At 35.1% G+C, this 19947-nt stretch overlaps 1 protein-coding gene across 2 annotated transcripts in view; it reads left to right on the top strand.

Moving 5' to 3' along the window:
* Window positions 1-220: 220 nt before the first annotated feature.
* LOC123679769 (potassium voltage-gated channel subfamily H member 8) overlaps window positions 221-19947 on the top strand; it is a 444333-nt gene continuing 424606 nt past the window's right edge. For both annotated transcript variants that reach the window (XM_045617253.1, XM_045617252.1), the window contains exon 1: window positions 221-330. In XM_045617253.1, coding sequence (XP_045473209.1) covers window positions 255-330 — 76 coding nt within the window. In that variant the 5' untranslated portion in view covers window positions 221-254. The remainder of the gene's footprint in view (window positions 331-19947) is intronic.

Genomic DNA, 19947 nt, shown 5'->3' with positions numbered 1-19947 from the left:
TATTAAAAAAATATAATACTGAATGATGTAGCCCAAAAAGTAACCCAAATTCTAAACTTTATCTGGATATCTCAAAAACTGAGAGCTATGAAGAGAAAACTAAAAAAATCCTGAAACTTTAACGCTCTTAGTTCGGTAACGAAACGTTTACGGACACATGTTTATGGAAAAACATTTATCCAATAATCTAAATGTTGATCTTATCATTTTAATCTATATTTTTCTTTCAGTCAAGCTCTGGGCAACCGGCCCTGATGCCTGCACGAAAGGGGCTGTTAGCGCCCCAAAACACATTTTTGGATACGATAGCTACAAGATTTGATGGAACTCGTAAGTACAAAAAGACATATATTTCATTCAACTTAATGATGAGAATAAAAGACGTTTGAAAAAAAGTCAATTTTCAACGTTTTCATTTTCAAAACAGATCGCATTATCATTTTGTGACAATGTCTGTAATTTCAGAATTTTGAGCCGAGATTGGTCTCAAATGATAAAGTCTTACCGATGACAACTCTCGAACGAAAAGAGGAAGATATTATTAGTGATGATTTTTATTAGAAGTTTACACTATTCGGCAATAAGTGTTATTAATTATTATTATGTGATAGGGAACAAATCCTTTGATAATGAGCTGATCCAAAATAGACATATTAACATATGTTGGATATGGTACTAGTTGGTGGTCAAGAGTTGCTGAAAGAATGGTTAACTACTTTGATTGGATTATCCTGTCAATTACTGGTCTGGTACTGAAGGTGAATTGAACGTCAAGCGTCATTTTGGGTTTCTGAAATTCTGTTTGAGGCTAAATCAGACATCAAACTAGTACTCGTATCAAATCAACTAATTCGTTATGTTTGGCAAATTAACTTGCAAGATATATTGATTATTAGCGTAGTTTCCAAGGAAATTAATTTTATTAGTATGTACAAGAATACTTATAGTGTCAATAATATAATTTTCTCTGAAAAGTCATTTATTTTTGCAAAAAAATTTATTTGAAGCTTTTTGCAAATACAGGGTGATTCACCGGGATGGCCTATTAGATGTTTATGGAAAACTAATCATAATTTTGAGGTGAAAATTTGCATATTGGGGTTTGAGACAATGATATTTCTCCCTAAAATATTTTCAGATCTCTACAGCTTCCGGTTATACCGGAAACAGACTACTACTTCCTTATTTCAAACGGCACACCCAATATATTATTGCATCATTAGATACCTTTTTTTTATGGCAATTTTGGCAATATGCCAAACCTTGGAAAAAAATTCAAAGGTTCATGAGTTATTGGGATTCTTATGAAAAAAAAGGTGGCGATGAGGACTCACATTTTTTTGAATATTTCAGCAGAAAAAGCTTTTTTCGAAAAAAATATTTTTTTTTTCGATTCCGCAAATATGTAGTATTATAAGACTGTTTTCGGCTTGGAACAAAAATGTACAGGGTGTTCAAAAGAGGATCATGAACTTGGACAACTCAAATTCATCAAAACTCAAGATTTTCAAATTGGAACCTATATTTTTTATTATTTCAGTCGATTCTACGTACAAAAATAGTGGGGGTACTTAAGCAAACCCTATACCTAAAATGACTACTTCAAGAGTTATAGGGGAAGAACTTCGAATGAGGAAAAACCGCTATTTATAACTGTGTTAATAATGTCTGTTACTTCCGGAAAACACAGAAAGAAACTAAAATTCAATGTTTGGATAACTAAATTTTACATTCAATGAATTTCTATTAATTTTTCGTTGGGATTGTTGAGAAATCCATAAACCAATACAATTTTCAATTACGAATAATTCATTACAATTCTTGATATGTCAAATTTAGTTATGAAAACATCAAATTTTGGTTTCTTTCTGTGTTTTTCGGAAATCGCAGACTACTCCACACAGTTATAAATAGCGGTTTTTCCTCATTTAAAGTTCTTCCTCGATAACTCTCAAAGTATTCATTTTAGGTATGGGGTTTGCTTTAGTAACCCCCACTATTTTTGGACGTAGTATCGACTGAAATAATAAAAAATATTAGGTTCCAATTTGAAAATCTTGAGTTTTGATGAATTCGAGTTGTCCAAGTTCATGATCCTCTTATAAACACCCTGTACATTTTTGGCCCAAACCGCAAACAGTATTATAATACTACGTATTTGCGGAATCGAAAAGGAAAAACAATTTTTTTAGAAAAAGCTCTTTCTGCGGCAATATTGAAAAAAATTAAAGTCCTCATCGCCACCATTTTTTTCATAAGAATCCCAATAACTCATGAACCGTTGAAGTTTATATAGGAAATATGTGGCATATTGCCGAAATTGCCATCAAAAAAGCTATCTAATGGTGCAATAATATACTGGGTGTGCCATTTGAAATGAGGAAGTAGTAGTCTGTTTCTGGTATAACCGGAAATTGTTGAGATCTGAAAATATTTTAGGGAGAAAGATCATTGTCTCAAAACCTGATATGCAAATTTTCAGCTCAAAATTATAATTAGTTTTCCATAAACGTCTAATAAGCCATCCCGGCGAATCACCCTGTATATCTGTTCAGAGCGTCATCAGAACTATATAGAAATTATTAAATAAGTCTGTAACAAGAATTCCAACCGAGTTGAGATTGTTCAGGTAAATATCAAATAACAATTTTAAGTTTTAAGCAAAATTTCATGTCACGTCATCAAAATTGTAAAAAATTCACCAACATCTTTGTAACTTCAGATCCGATCTGAGATTTTCATGTTTTCACTATCAAAATAAAAGTTTGCAGCTTGGAATGATTATTTTATCAATTGGCCCATAAATCAACAACCACTCAACAGCTCCTAAATTGACGTCATTGTTATTCTCTCAGTTGGATAAATAATGAATGGGAGATATTCAATGACTTATTCTTCTGAGAATTCATTTAGTAGATTCTTATCACGAATTTGTCTCTTAGGAAGAGAAGTGGGGATGTAATTGTGTAATCTGTTTATTGTATAAAATCTACCCAATGAATTCTGAGAAGTGTGGGTCATTAAATGTGACCCAGGGCCGGCGCGAGCAATTTTGGCGCCTGAACACTCCCCCCCCTCAACAAAAAATATCACCTGCCTCGATGATAATTCGCTATTTTTGATTTCTCTAGCGATTTTGCAGATCGTTTCTTTCTAAAGTCGTTTCCACTTTTTTTCGGATATTTTTACTTACAATAAATTTCTTCGACGCCGATGAACAATGCGTAAGTAATATGTTCACATACGATCGATGAAAGATTACCTATCACACCACAAGATACAAAGAGCGGTAAGCCTTGCAAAGCTTCGAAAACTAAATGGAATTAGGAACATATGTTCTGCTGAAAACATTTAGCATTTATCAGTAACTAGTTTCGAATTCAGAATCGTAGGAATTTGTTGTTGAATGTGTAAACAACTTCCACGTAATTCGAAGTGTTGCTTTTTGTCTTTGTTACATACATTCCATCCCTCATTCAATAAGGGTAACAGGCAATGCTGCCTACTACTGGTTGTTTTGCCATGTGTTATTTATTGAACAGACGACTTAGTAAAGACGGTTTGGAAATTTTTATTGCTGGGAATGTTGATAAACGCAGCAAAGCGGACCAACCTCATGTAGCTTTTAAGAATCAAGACTATATTTTTTCAGAAATATGAAGAGCGGCCACAAACTGGGCTAAATTGCCGCCCATCGAAAGGAGGCGCCTGAAACAGTCGCTTCACTGTTTCACCCTTAACGCCGTCCCTGATCTGACCCATTCATTATTTATCCATGAAATTAAGAGAATAACAATGACGCGAATTTAGGGGCTTTCGAGTGGTTGTTGATGCATATGCCAATTGATAAAATAATGTTCAAAGCAGCCTAATTTTATATCGATAGTGAAAACACGAATATTTCAACCCGATTGGAACTACAATCATATAGATATTGGGTATTTCTCTCACGAAATTGTTGGTGAACTTTCTATAATTTTGATGACGTGGCCATTATGAAATTTTGCATAAAACTTAAAATTGTTTTTTCATTTTTACCTGAACAATCTCAATTCGATCGGAATTGTTGTTACACACTTATTAAATCATTATCCTATAGTTCTGATGACGCTATTCACTAGAAAATTCAATAATAATGATGAACTGTAATTGATCTATGAAATATCAATCAGACTTTGGAAAAAAATTCGGTTAGAGACGTTTAAATACCCAAAAAAATGGCTAAGTACAACGGAGAATTATTTCTTTTAACTGTATACATTCTTCAATTTTTGGTAACATACTAACTGACAAAGAAATTGTGACACCCAGAAGGAGCTGTTTAAATTTTATTTTTTTTTCGTAAAACATAGATAGTATTAGGGTAGTAGCAAGGAGTAAATGATTGAATTTATAGAAAAAATCGTGAAGGTTTTTCATGTAAACAATTTTTGTTACTTGAATATTGTAGTCATTTTCAGCAAGTTTTTTAAATTTTACAACAAACCAGCTGTCCGCGGAGATCCAAAGTCGATGTTTAGTTGTTGTTAAAATGCCAAGAGCACGTGTACGTGGAATTTATCGCCAGCTAAGTGAATTTGAAAGAGGTCAAATTATTGGTCTACGGGAGGCGAGGTTGTCATTTTGAGGAATCGCTAACCGTATGAACCGAAATCCAACTAATTTTATGAGATTTTGTCAAGCGTGGTTTGATAATTCCCAAAATCGAAGAAGAGTAGACACCAGTCGTCGAAGGGGCACAGATGAAGTTCAAGTTCGACGTCTAAGACCATTAGAGACCGATTTGCGACAACTCGATCTTTGGTTGATGAGTGGTTAGGTTAGAACCATCCTGCAACTGTCCGAACGGTTTACCGCCACATAAGGTCTTCTTATGGACTGCAGCATTATCGACCCCATCTGGTGTTTCCTCTGTCTGTTGAGGATCGCTGGCAACGATTACAGTGGTGCAGAGAACTTCAACATTGGAATGTGGAATGCCAACAGGTCGTCTTTTCTGGTGAATCTCGATTCTCCTTGGGTGCACATGATGGCCGAAGAAGGGTGAGACGACGTCGGGGAGAAAGACGTGAACCCCAGTTTGATGTTGAGCGTCATGTACACCTGACAATAGGCGGTATAGTATGGGGTGCTATTGCACATGCAAGTGAGCCACCTTTAATCTTTGTTCGAGGTAACATGACAGCGCTGCGATACCTTCAAGAAATAGTGGAGTCATATGTTCTCCCTTACCTTAACCGACTCGTGAATCCAAAATTTCAGCAAGATAATGCCCGTTGCCAGAGTTAGTTTAAACCTTTTCGAAGCGACCCATGTAAATATTTTGCCAAGGCCGCCCAGATCCTCCAATCTTTCGCCCATAGAGCTTGTTTGGGACATCATGGGTAAGAGGCTTGGAAATTTACGCCAGCCCCCACGGACTTTGGCAGCTCTGAGACATGGAGTACAAGTAGCTTGGGATAGTATCCCTCAAGTAGAAATGGACCATCCTATCGCATCAATGCCGAGACGTGTTGGGGAGTGTATAGATTATTATTATTATTATTATTATTATTATTAAACATCGATTGAAGTTTGGGCAATGCCTATAAACTCACAGAAAAAATATTTTTTTTAAGAGGAAAACAAGGTAAAGTGCTTGAAAAGCGAAAAATAACAAAGATTATCTGGAGAAAAAAAAAATAACACAATAAAATTACACACTTTCACTTGAATGCCAAGGTGTTGAAGACTTGATCGAGAAGGAATTCGTGACCAATAATTGTAGATGTGCTGTCGTACCTCGGGATTCACGGGTGGAGACAGGATTCAGCAGGCTAATTTAGTTTTTTGGCTGTTTGGTATCTGATATATTAGTGATAACAGGAGTACCAGAAAGATATTTTATGTTAATATTAGATTCTCCTGCATTTATTCTGCGCTTGAGCTGTTCACGTAACTCGCTAAGTTCCTTGATTTGCATAGGTGTCTTGTCGTCCGAGATGCTGAAATTTCGGCAATCAGGTTTATTTTTAATCATTGTTTCATTTTTCAGGATCTTAGTAGCAATCATTGGGTTAGTGAATGAAACTTTTAAAATCCTATGACGATCGGTAGAAGGGGCGCCAATTCTTGCAACTGAGATTCGGTGCGAGTTTGCATCAGGAGCTACACAATCAAGAATCCTCGAACCAACAGAGAAATCCTCATTGAAATTCGTCTCGGGTACACCACGGATCAAAATATTGTGGGATCTCCGAAGACGATCAAGCAGTTCGGATGGTTGCATGCTTGGATTAGGACAGGTACTAGTGGATAGCTTAGACTTTTCAAATCTTGATAGCCTTTGATTAGTAGAATCTACAACGTCTTTGAGGGACCTATGGCTTTCAGTCAAAAGATCAATCCTGGAGGAGCAAGTGGCAATATCCAAACCATGCTGATCAATGGTTTGAGAATGGGTGGCCAAAGTATCGTTGTGGCGAAGTATTTCAGACGAGTGCTTCTCGAGTATGGATTTACACTCAGAAAGATCTGACTGAAGGATTTGTTGATTAGCTTTAATTATGGAAATATCAGTAGATATCTCATTCAGTTTTCTCATGAGTAAAGCAAACTGATCTGAGCTCAGAGAAGCCAACTTTAATTGTTGAGAATCGACCTGCGCTGACGAGGAGGATGATTTACCACGAAGAGATCTACCCTCCATCCCAAAACGTAGAGGAAATTTGTTGTGAACAAAGTATAAAGGGCAGATTTTTGAAACAGGAATAGAATAGGAAATCACAGAATTTCACTCTCTTGGGCCGATAAGAGAGGCTTAAATACAGACAGGGTAGGCCACGGAAGAGAGAAGGTAAGCAACAAAGGTAAGGAACAAGAATTGGTGGAAGGATGCAATCTGCAGTACAGTGATTGGAATCATAAAATCACGTAACCACGCGGAAAGGATCCTGCATTCAAACGCCACACGTCGCAATCAAAGATATATGAAATACTGAAACAAGTCAGACTGTATAGCGGCAATCAACGTACAACGCACAGGACAGGTGGGACTGGAGGGGTGATCGACGCAACCGAAGTGCGTACTAATGTAAACAAAGATGAAATTCCAAAGCAAAACAAAAGAAAATAAAAAAAATAAACCACAGGTAAAGGGCTTTTCAAGCGGAAATTTCCTACCTTGAATGTATAATATTAGTACACAAGAAAACTAATAGTAGAAACACTAGAAACACAAATATTCGTACAGAAAAATCTTGTATTTTGAGGAGCCACTTTTACATACGTGTTAACGTGTTGTATGATCTCTAGTCTAGTCTAGATAATCGCGGTGAACAAACACATTGTGAAAAAAAATGTGAATCCATCTTTTTTTCTCTAAATTTCAATCATGTTCTTATTGCTTTACTATCTATGTTGTACCACAAAAATTCAAAATTTCAACAGCAGTTTCTGGGTGCTGCAGTTCCTTTGTCATTTAGATTATAATGGGTTCATAAATATTGTTATTTTTCCGTAAAAAAATTCCTTCAACCGAGGATTACCTACATTTCTTAGTTTTAAGGTACTCAAAAAATTTTGGAATTTTGTGTTCTTCATTTACATCATAAGGAAATTCCCATTGTTCTGATATCTTATATCTGACCCATTTCATTTGCTTCACAATGATAGCACATAAAATTAGAATTTCGATGCCTTCTTCCCCCCTAATGTGAAGCAAATTCAGACGTGAATACATTATACGTCTCCCATCGGATTCTTCATTCTGAATCTACAAATGTTAAAATCAATATACATATGCTCTTATACAGGGTGGCCGCTTTTTCAATGGGATTGTATTGGTAACTTTTAAACCATAAGAGTTGGAAGGTCGGTCAAATGGAGAAAAAGTTGCATGCATAGAAGTATTATCAAGCAGTTCAAACAAATCGAGATTATCAGGGCCGGTTATTGAGATATCATAAGAAAAGTAAATTATGTCATTTTGATTTTTCTTTTGTTCCCACTTTATTTCAAATATTATCAAAAAATGTTACAGGAATTTTTTATTCGACAGTAAATTGTTCTCAATTTGACATAATCAGATTTCGTATTCAACGTTTCGTAATCTCTGGGCCACCCTCAACCTCAATTTTTTCAATACGCACCTGCATATTTTATGACACTTTTCGAAATTACTTTTAACGCTGAATTCAATGATATATCATACAATGTCATTCAAAGTTGATTTTCAGGTGATTTTGACCCTTATCCAAATTTCTTTGAGGTTTGAAAGTTTCTGCCTCCAATAAAACAACTTCATGAAAGAAAACCTTCAAAAAGTGAAAAAATTAAATTAATTATGATACTGTGAACATAATTAATGCCAGATATAAGGAAAATTTGGTTACGAAAAAAAAAACTTAACGCAAAAATGTACTTATCTTGAAGTAAACCGACGATATACGGAGTGAGTCACTCTAGATTTTTATATAGAGAACAGGAGGTACGATTTTATTTTTATTAACCCTTAATAACAACTGAACAGATTGTATCAGTTGAGTTGTGGATGTATGGTATCATGAATATTCTGTTATCAAATCTTATCAAAGTTAGAAATCACATTAGTCCTGATTTTGAGCCTCCAGTCTCGCTTTCATTTTACTAGCAGTATTAAAAAGTAATCTCACAAGATATTAATTGTTCACAAGTAAATTCCTCAATTTATTAAGGTAAGGGCTTATTAATATAGGGGTAACAATTCTTTCTATCCGATCTCTCAAACCCAACACCAGATTTAACTAATGCCTATATTTATGATTGGACCCATGAATACCTGCCTGAAAAGATACTCTTTCATTATACATATGTCTATAATAATACAGTTATTAGATATTTTAAAAGGATATCTAGACAAGGTATTGAAGAATCCCGCTCGATTACACAAGTAAATTGTTTATCTTCAAAGTAATTGTTGAATACTGAAAGGAACTAGTTAGTTTTGTCATTGGGTATTATGCAGAACTCCATGACGCTATCAAAATGAAATTTTGCTTGAAGTTTGAAATTGTTATTATTGTTTGCGAACAGTCATATTTATGGACTCCCTAATCGGATATTACTCACCTTTTCTGAACCCATTCTGAAAATTTTAAGGTTTTAGGTTTACTGTTCGATAACTATCGTGTTCAAGGACGGCGGAAAGATGGACAGAATTGATTTTCTCTATTTCAGTATCGTAATGGGTTCATTACACTACTAAAAACAGTGCTGTAATGGACTCATTGCTGCATTGGTTTCAGTTATATTTTTCGTTCTGTTTTCGTCTACACTGACTTCCGATCCTATCAAATTTCAACACACATCAATTGTCAATATAATATAATTTGGATATAGTGAAATTATTTGTAACATTATTCGCAATTTCTCTCAACTCTGGTGGTGTTAAATTGATTTCGTCAGACATAATCACGAATTTATTGAGTAATTATAAATTATTTCAAAATTCGGAGTACGATTCAAGTTCAAATTCCGTAATCTGTCAATTTTCGTAAGTCACACCAACTGCCAAGATACAATACAAAAGTCACTTAGATATATAATCTGAATTTTTCATTCAATTTCGACAATATTTCACAAAACTTGACTGAAATAGAGAAAATTTCGTCTAATACCCGTTGCTGAAGGCAATTCCAACACTCATGCGTTCGAAATTCGAATTCGAATTTCGCATTCGTGTAGGAATAGGAGCCTATTCTGCAACTTGTTTTAGAATATACTATTAACGCATTCGTCGCCAGTGAGTCAAAATGTGAAAAATACGTAGATCGAAACAAATGATATAGCGTCGCTAAACACTTGAGGAAATTTCAGAGTAAACTATACTCGGTTAATACTGCTACTTGAACTTTGTGCAATAATACTAGTTTGACATTTTCAAGTAATGAAATTGCTTGTATATCACAATCCACTCAATTAATCCCTTCGGTCAAAGTTGCCGAGGATATTGCCACAGAGGTAACGTACATGAGTCAGGCCGATGGCAGTCTGAAGTATCGTACCTAGACTAACTTTTCAGAATTCCTACAACTTCAACCGAAACTTTTGCCGTAAAGAACAATGCTATTGTGTTATTATCGATTCTCATGTTTCCAGTTGGAGGTGAACTTTTCTCCAGTTTGTGAATTAGCGGCTAGGAGCAAAATAGTCGGGATACCCCATTGAATGAATTGGGAAAAGTTGGAGAACCTTAAGGGTAGCTTAGTTTTAATTAAGGAAATTAAAAAGTATATCACAAACTAGATTAGAGGAATTAATGAAATTCATTCAATTAGGTCTGTATGTTAGCAGTTGCGCAATCATGTATTCAATTTTATGAAGATAATAGTGAACTTGAGTAAAATTAGGGTAATTGTGAAATAAATATCAATTAATTAATAATATCAGTTTGATTGTAGCAGAGCTTAGTTGAAAAAGAGCATGAAATATGATCAGAAGAGTAATATGACCGTGTGACAAGAAACCTGTTGCAGATTGCATTGCTGCTGAAAAACATCAATAGCAACATATTATCCATCATAACCTGATCCGATGATAACACAGATCTTTTTGTTTCAGATAAGGAATCTTGCAATCGTGAAAAAAAAAATTAAATTATAGTGAATGAAAAATATTGAAATGTTTTAATAAATAATCTGATGTATTGGGTATTTGATTTGTAGGGATTGTCCTTTACTAAAATTTTTTTTTTGATATTTATCAACGTCAAAAATATAAACAAACGTTTCGGGCTCATCGAGAGTATTGAGGAATTCTGTTTTTATTGGTTTGGCTGTCATGAGTTATTATGTATATAGATAAAAATGAATCCCTTTTTCCCTTGGTCACGGCATCACGCGTGAATGGCTGGACCGATTTCACTAATTCTTTTTTTGTTGTATTTGTTATTATTAGAAGAAGATTCTCATGTAAGAAAAAAATACGAAAGTTGCACAGGAAACTAGAACATTTCACTTTTTTAATATAAGATGTGTGAATAAGTTTTTCCCGTTTTTTTTCAAATTTTGAGCCTTTATTGTGAAAAAATGGTTACAAATGAATTATTGAAAGTATTGGCCATCGCTAGCTACAACTTTTCCCCATCTTTCTGGCAACATACGAATCCCGTTGCGAAAAAATTCGACCGGTTTGGCCTCTATCCAGTCATCCACCCATTTTTTGGCTTCCTCGTAGGAATGGAAGTGCTGGTCAGCCAGGCCATGCGTCATCGATCTGAAGAGATGGTAATCAGACGGAGCAATGTCTGGACTATACGGCGGGTGGGGTAGGACTTCCCATTTGAGCGTTTCTAAGTATGTTTTCACCGGCTGTGCAACATGTGGGTGAGCATTGTCATGTTGCAAAATAACTTTGTCGTGCTTTTGGATCATTCCCATGGCTTTCAAACGCTTGGAAATGGTTGTTCGGTCAACTCCCAATGCTTCAGCAAGTTCTTCTTGCGTTTGACACGAATCTTCATCAAGCAAAGTCGCCAATTCTTGATCTTCAAAGATTTGCGGCCGCCCGGAACGCTCCTTGTCTTCCACGTCGAAATCGCCACTTTTGAAGCGTCGAAACCATCCGCGAACACTTGAATCATCGACACAACCTTCTCCATAAGCTTCCTGAAGCAACCGATGCGCCTCGGCAGCAGATTTCTTCAAATTGAACCAATAAAGTGAAACTTCCCGCAAATGACGTCGACTCGGCTCAAATTTCGACATTTTCACGATTTCAAAAATTTATGATGCGAAAAAATTTCAACTAACGTGTTAGTGTGGAATTGTTGACAGATGAATAAGCTTTGATTATGACATATGTAACCATTAAATACTCGCACAGTATTGGTGGCGCCATCTCTTACAAAAAACGGGAAAGACTTATTCACACACCTAATAAAATAATGTGTCACTGGCAGTAATATTCACGTAGTTGACATAAAAACAAAGAAACGTAGTTTACACGCTCTTTGCAAATATATCGGTCAGAGTTGGTATGTGGTCGGAGTTATAATAACAAAATACCTGCATAATTCATTTACCATTTCTTAGCAGGCGCGGATCCACGGGGGGGGAACTGGGGGAACGTTCCCCCCCCAAATGACCCAGGCACCTCTTAAATTTTGCCGTCCCTCCTAGAATTTGACATACTTAGGCTCAAATAATTACAATATCAGCAAAAATTTCACCTTCAATACATTTTGGGAAGATCCATATCTATGAACGGCAAAAAAAATGACGTCCCAAAATGGCGAAAGTGTCTGGGGTCCACATTTTCAGTATTTTGAGTATCTAAAAGTTCCCCCCCCAAAAGTGGGGCCTGGATCCGCGCCTGTTTCTTAGTGTACTTTCCACATTGGTTTCTACAGGATAATTTGTAGTGTGTGTTTTTTTCTGAAGTGTTTGTTCAACAAGGTTAGTGAAATTAATATAGTGTTGGAAAGTTTTGATAGACCATTTTCATACTTTTATGAAAGAATAGGTAGGTACTATAGTTTTTTTATTTTTAGTTGAATTTCTGTTTCTAAAAATGCCGGCAATTAGACGTACAAACTTAAGTCGCAGAACCCGTAATGCTGCATGTCAAAGAAATACAAGAGCAAGTCAAATTGATGAGCAACGTGAAACGCGGAACAAAGTTGAACGGAATCGATGGAATCGGAACCAACAAAATAGAAGTGTTGCGGTTAAACCCTATAGAGCTGCATTTAATTATAACAAATAAATTGACTACAGTACACTCATATCGTTGCTATTGCAATGAACGTTTTTTGTCAATATTGCAATACTTAATAAAGAAATTAACTTAATTCAGATAAAAAGGTAACAGATATTTCTTGATTATAGGGCGGTACGAAGTTCGCCGGGTCGCGTAAAGGCAAAAGCCTGTATAGTACAGAGCGCGAGGTTCGCGCGACGCTCTGTATCACTCGTGGTTTTGTTTATGAATATGCTGCGTTGCGTGTGACAAATCGCAGTACGATACAGAGCAACTGTCGCAATTCCTCGTCCGCCTCACTTGGAATCGTAATATTGACCAGTTACTAGTTGCATATTACACGTTCACGTTGTTATAGGTTATAATTTCTATTTTCTCTTGATTCTATCGCGTGCATCATGGATGAATCAACCTTAAAAAGATTGTTCGGGCGTTTGTGCCAAAATGTAAACATTCTCAATATAACAGCTGTGGACAACAACGAAAAGTTCAGTATTTTAGTGCAGTGTAAGCTTTCAGGAGTGGGCACAGTGGATGAAAAATGTGACAATTGGGTAAAAGATTTTTCATACTCGACCAATACAAACTGGATAACGTTAAGACGTTATCCTAATGCAACTCGCTATGAATTCCGAAAGCTATACGTGTGTCAACACTCATCATTGAATAAAGTAGCTGAACGAAAACGGCAGTCGTGTGAAGTTAGGAACAAAAATTGCAAAGCATTAAATTCAAAAAAATTAATAGAAACACAATAAAAAATGATGTGCTGTTAAAAGACGGAATTAACGTAGTGATAAAAATAAATTTTCAACATTCCCATAGGATAAATGTGGCACAAGCTTTTCGATACTTGCGTGTGAACAAGACAGTACAAGACATTTTTGAGTCATACTTTATTTCGGGAATGACTCCGTCAGCTGCTAGATTTTATCATGAAATGAAAATAATTGAATCTGGTTCTGAAGAAACGAAGGAAATACAGAATGTAAGTACAGCATATCTTCTTGCTAATGCTAGAGAAAATCCTACTGAGAGGCAGATAAAGTACTTGTATGATAAGTGGCGTTTCTCTCAGTACGGTAGTCGAGAAGAAAAAAGTATGATAGAAGTTCTCAAGAACAGACAGTCCTTGTTGCAGAAATCCGGCGGTACACTAGTCATCAAAGAAAATCCTTTTATCGCAGTTGTTATTACTCCAATAATGCGACGCGCATTTCTTCAAAATTTATGCACTGAAATGGTTTTCGTGGACTCCAGCGGATCTTGCGATCAGACAAATACTTGTGTCACATTTCTATTCACTTCAAACAAAACAGGGGCTGTTCCTATCGCATGCATTCTTCACACATCCCAAACTGAAGCGAATTATACTTTAGCTTTTGCGTCTGCCACTGAAGCAATCGAAGTAGAAAATAGAAAGTTCGATCCAAAAGTGTTTATGACTGATGACAGTGCATCCGAGCGCAATGCGTTATCAGCTGTATTTCCGAACTCCATATTACTTCTATGTACATTCCATCTTTGTCAAGCTTTATGGAGATGGCTCTGGCAAACTGACCATAACGTGAAAAAGGAGGACAGAAGAACAGTGATGGAAATGTTTAGGAACATACTTTACGCTCCAACATTACAAGATTCAGAAGAGAATTATGATTTCTTGATGAGTAATAATATAGTGCAAAGTAACAAAGCATTATATGATCATCTGGAGAAATTGTGGGTCCGCAGAAAAGAATGGTGTATTTCGTACAGAAATAATATAATAACAAGAGGTAACAATACTAATAATTACACTGAAGCTTCAATTAGGATTTTTAAAGATATAGTTTTGCAAAGGTGCAAGGTTTTTAACTCTTGTGCATTGGTTGATTTTATCATCAATGTGTTCGAAAACTACTATAAGCGAAAATTGTTGGAATTTGCAAATTCAAGAAGATCTAAACCCCAAATTGATTATAGAAATATGTGTTTTAGAGCAAAAGATATTAACATTATTTATCAAAGGGACAATACAATTTTCCATGTTGCATCTGAAAAAGATTCCAATTTATTTTATACAGTGAATGCTAAAATTGCTTTTTGTGATTGTCCATCAGGCACAGGTGGCAAATTCTGTAAGCACCTATGCGCAATAGAACAAAAATTTGGTATATTATTTAAAACGTCTCCAGTTCTAAGCGTTCATGACAGAATACAATTAGCCAAATTAGCTGTTGGGCATTCAGCACCAGAGGAATTTTATAAAAATATGGATTCAAACACAACTGATCTTGAAAACTTTGAAAACTCAGTTCAATCAACTAATTCTGTTCCTGCTGAAGTAGACTTAGCAACATCAATGGATTTACAAATGAACGCCGAAGAATGTGAAAGCCGATTTAAAGAAGAAATTAAAAGAATGCGCAGTGAATTTGAGCGCATAACAAGTACGCTCGAAGACAATCAAAGCCCAGAAGCTACTTTATCCATCATTAAGTTTAATGCAGTAATGAACAGCCTGAAAACCCCTTCCCAAATTTTAAACTTTTTGGAAGCTAAAAGTCGAATATGCGGGAGAAAATCTAGAAAAATTCGAGTGCAGCCAACGTCAATTTCGCGACGTAAAAACAAAGCATTGCCTCAATCTGGGAGAATTCAAGCTGGCAGGCCTTCCAAAATTGAAAAACTAAAACGGAAGCACAGCCTTGGAAGCAACATTTCGCATAACCTACCAAATGCTAAGTTACATTGAACTTAATTCTGTATTTCGTTATTTAAAATATATAATGACCCATGTATATATGACTTTTATTGTACGAATATCTACCATTCATCAGGAAGATGAAGGTAGGAATGAATAGATTTTAAAATTCACGAGACAAACCTATACTGTTCAATTGGGTATTTCGCCACAATATTCTCAATTAAACAAAAAGTAATTTTAATTCAGAATCATATGCCAAATTTATGTAAAATAATATGAAAATGCAGTGTTGCAAAATACCTAATTAAGCACGTATAAATATGAACACGACACAAAGACATATATAATTTATTGGCTCTGTATTACACTGGAATTTGTCGTCTGCCATGCAGCGTATTCATAAACAAAGCCACGAGTGATCGAGAGCGCCGCGCGGACCTCGCGCTCTGAACTGTACAGGCCTTTGCCTTTACGCCGCCGGGTCATCTAGTTTATTATGAAGGCGGCTAAGTGTTGAAAAACACAGCGGAGCAGAACAACCTTATTCTGTTTTCAAAAATCGAGGATTAAATAGGTAATCAATTAGTGTATTGATAGTGTATTAATGGTTGTAGTATATTATCCAACCCCACCATTTTGAATACATGATATCAATGAGAATTATGTATAATAAGATACATAATATAATTCTATCCGAAAAAACTTTTTGATTAAAATCGAGTGGAAATAATTTGGCTATCAATGTTTCTTGTCATAGAGTTCAGGACAAATAATTCGTATTTGGCAGTTTCTTTGGTTATGCCAGTCTACTAATTATTATTGAATCAAAAGTAGGAAAAATGTTTTAATTTTTTCCTAGTGAAAGTTTCAAGTGAATTATGGAATAATATTCAATTAAATCAGCAAAACAAAAACTTCATGAAGAAAACACTATCGACTTGATTAATCAGAACTTGAATATAAAAAATCGAAAATTCATGTTGTAGATATTTGCAACACATGAATCTGATTAATTCAACCAATGAAATTAATTATGAAAAAGTATCTGCAAACAATCGATTTTGAATATGGATTCACGCAAAGAAGTTATTCAGCTAATGGGATTGACAGTTTTTCAAATGTTGATAATAAAACAATTAAAATTTATATTGGAAACATATATCCATAAACAGTTTTTATGAACTCGAATTAACGAGCACTCAAAATGTCCTGAATAGACGTCAGTTCATTTTTCATTCTTTTTTCGATATTCTACTTGACTTTTCTATAGTTTCTCTAGATTTGTACTTAGCTTTATATCGTTATTTCAAATCAACACAGAATTTCAACTTCGTCGGCTTTATTGTGACAGGAATATTGGTTAATTATTTTTTCGATTTTAATTTTGGACTTTCTATGGTTCAGGTTAAGCGATCAAAATGAAATTTTGCACGAATAATAATATTATTGAATCATCATTTTTCATCCAAATGAAGATTTTGAATCAATCAAATCTGCAGTTTTGAGCCGGGAATGGTCTCAAATGTAAGGTCTTCAAATTCGATTATGTCTGTCTGTTCGGACATAACACGATGAATTTCAAACGGGAGAACCTTTTGAAGCTTGTAATTTTGAGGTTCCTAATATATCGAACACCGTTCGTTACTGGACAAAATATGACAAGGGGTACCGTAAATATGTGTTCTTGTTAATTTTGAAACTGCAAATTCAATGGAATGAAGATTTTCATTTGGATGTAGAATGACAGTTTCAAGCCTCGTCTACAATTCCAAGTTGAGCACGTATGTGTTATACTCGCAATTCCAAGTTTCGTGCAGAATTTCTTATGAATAGCGTTGAACCATGATAGAACATAGAAAACATTATTCTTTTTAGAATATGTGTTGATTGTTCGACGACATACTCAGTTTTGCTGACGATACTGTGATTCATTACACGGCTCCCACGTGGCATGAGTTGAAAAATAAAGTTGAAGAGGATTTTGATGTTTTGGGAAAATGGTTTCAAGCAAATAAACTCACACTGAATTTAAAGAAAACGAAATACATGGCTTTTTCCTCCTATGATTCAGATCTGCCATCAATGGGAGATCTTGAGATAAATGAAATTGTAAGGATACCAGAAACAACATCAATAAAATATCTCGGAATAATGATTGATGCTAATCTGAAATGGGATAAACACATAATAAATACGGGGACTTCTAAATAAGTTCAAACTTATGAAAAAATATTTGAATGACACTAAACATCTAATGATGTTATTCAATGCATTAATACAATCCCAGATCAACTACGGAATTATAGGGTGGGGAGGAGTCTATGACACACACTTGAAACATCTGAATACAATACAGAAATGGATAATGAAGATAATTTATGGAAAAAACCTGAAATTCCCAAGTGATCAATTATTCCAATTAGCAGGGATTCCCGATATTAGACAGACATATGCACTCCAAATACTCCTGAACATCTTTCAAGGAAATATCAGGTTGAATAAAACAGAGCATTTGTATTCTACAAGAAAAAAAGAATATAGCTACCAAACACCAAGAGCCAAAAAAAGGATAGGACAAAGATCCTGTTTTTACCTAGCCCCAAGGATATATCAAAGAATTCCTGAAAATCTGAAAAAAATAAAAAATTATATATATTACAGAAGAAAGACTAAACAATGGTTAATAGAAAAAGGAAGAGATTGTATAAGCAGAATAATCAATCAGGAAGATTAAAAAATAAATAAAAAAAAAAAAAAATTTGAAATTAATACTTACAATTTAGAGACATTTTATGAACCCGAATATGGACACTTCACCCCCGAAATTATGTTCACCCTAGAATGAATCTTAGAAACCCACCCGATTGGACTTTTACCCGGAAGTGACTTGTACTAGAACGTGAAACAATATTGTCTGAATGGAAAGAATTCACTGCTAATTTAAATATCATAAATAATGTATAGATATTACTTCAAATATTTTAGAAACACTTTTTATTTATAATTACGCACAGGTAAATATTTCGTGAAATATAAATACCTCTGTAATTTTTTTATGTTTATAGTAAATAAACATTATATTATTATTATTATTATAAAGAAGGAATAATACGAGATCACTGAGGTATTCTTTTAGGCTTTTTCGTTTTCTTAACAAAGTTTTCCGACAAAATGATTAATGATATTGATTTGTAAAAAGATGGTACTGTGAGGGCCAATTGCACCATTCAAAAAATAAACATTGTTTTCATAATGAGTCTTCTTCTTCTTCTTCTTCTTCTTTTAGCTAGGGAGTTCCCTGTTTGCTTGGCCTTGGTCTATTCTATTTATTCATTCATTCAAACTTGGTCTATTCTGCAGATGAGGAAAACCAGCTTTGAGTCCATCTTTTCGGTGGTCTGCCTGGCTTTCTCCTTCCTCTGGGTTGTTCATTCTTGCAGATGTATGCTATTCTATCTGACTCCATCCTATCAACGTGGTCTCTCCAATCCCTCCTTCTCTGTCTACTCCACTTGACAACATCCTGTACACCAGTTCTCTGTCTTATTGACTTGTTGGTCTGTCTATCCCTCAATGTTACCCCTGAAATTCTTCTCAGGATCCTCACATTATTTTTCGAGTTGCGCAGAACCATAGACCTAATATCAAATTGAAATTAAGTCTATGGGTAGAACACTGTAAAACTAATCGGGAAGATAAACGTCCAAATTTTCCTGTTTAGTGTAATCGGTGATTAGGCCACATTAAACCATTAAACGTCATTGAAAGATGGTGCAAGAGAAATCATAAATTAATCAATGTTTAAATTTTGAATCAATGTTTAGGCAAACGGTTCAACTGGCCATATTCCTATTTTTATGCCATGTCACTTTGATATCAATCAAGTGTACCTATAATGATTGATCTTTGGGGGTACATAATTACATATTTTGAAAATTAAGATACCACGGAGTTCAGAATCCTAACTTGTTTTCAGAAGACATAAATGTACAATATTGAAAAACGACATAGTTCTTAAAGGTGCTAAAAGTTTTGTTTTATTAACTGATTTTGCGCCCGTATACAGTTTCGCGCCCCGGCAAAATGTCCGGTGTACCACTCCTGGCGACGGCACTGTTGGCCCTTGAGAAACTGGGGTGAATCTCATAAATATCCTTCAAGTCAAATGCGAGATATTGAAGCCCCGGGAATTACACGTTTCCACATGAGAAAAACCGTTTATACTGCTTAAATTCGCATGAAATCACTTTTGACCCACTCCAAATATACCTAAACAACAAATTTCATTACTATTAGAAGGTATAACGCATAATATGGAAGGAATTGAAGGAGTTAATTCTGTTATCGGTTATCGGACACACAGACCGACAGACCATCTGCATCTGCTTATAATGAACATAATTTCAGAATAAGTATTCCAACTTCCCGCTAACCTCACACTTTCTCAAAAATAACCTCCAATTACTGAAAAAGAAATAAATGTTCCTCAAAGCTGACATTGATAATTGAATTGAGAGATTTCATGAAATCTCAGAGCATCATAT

The sequence above is a fragment of the Harmonia axyridis genome, chromosome 5 (assembly GCF_914767665.1).
Source record: "Harmonia axyridis chromosome 5, icHarAxyr1.1, whole genome shotgun sequence".
NCBI lineage: Eukaryota > Metazoa > Arthropoda > Insecta > Coleoptera > Coccinellidae > Harmonia > Harmonia axyridis.
Note: the sequence above shows the minus strand (reverse complement) of the source record. Positions and strands in the feature narration are given on the sequence as shown.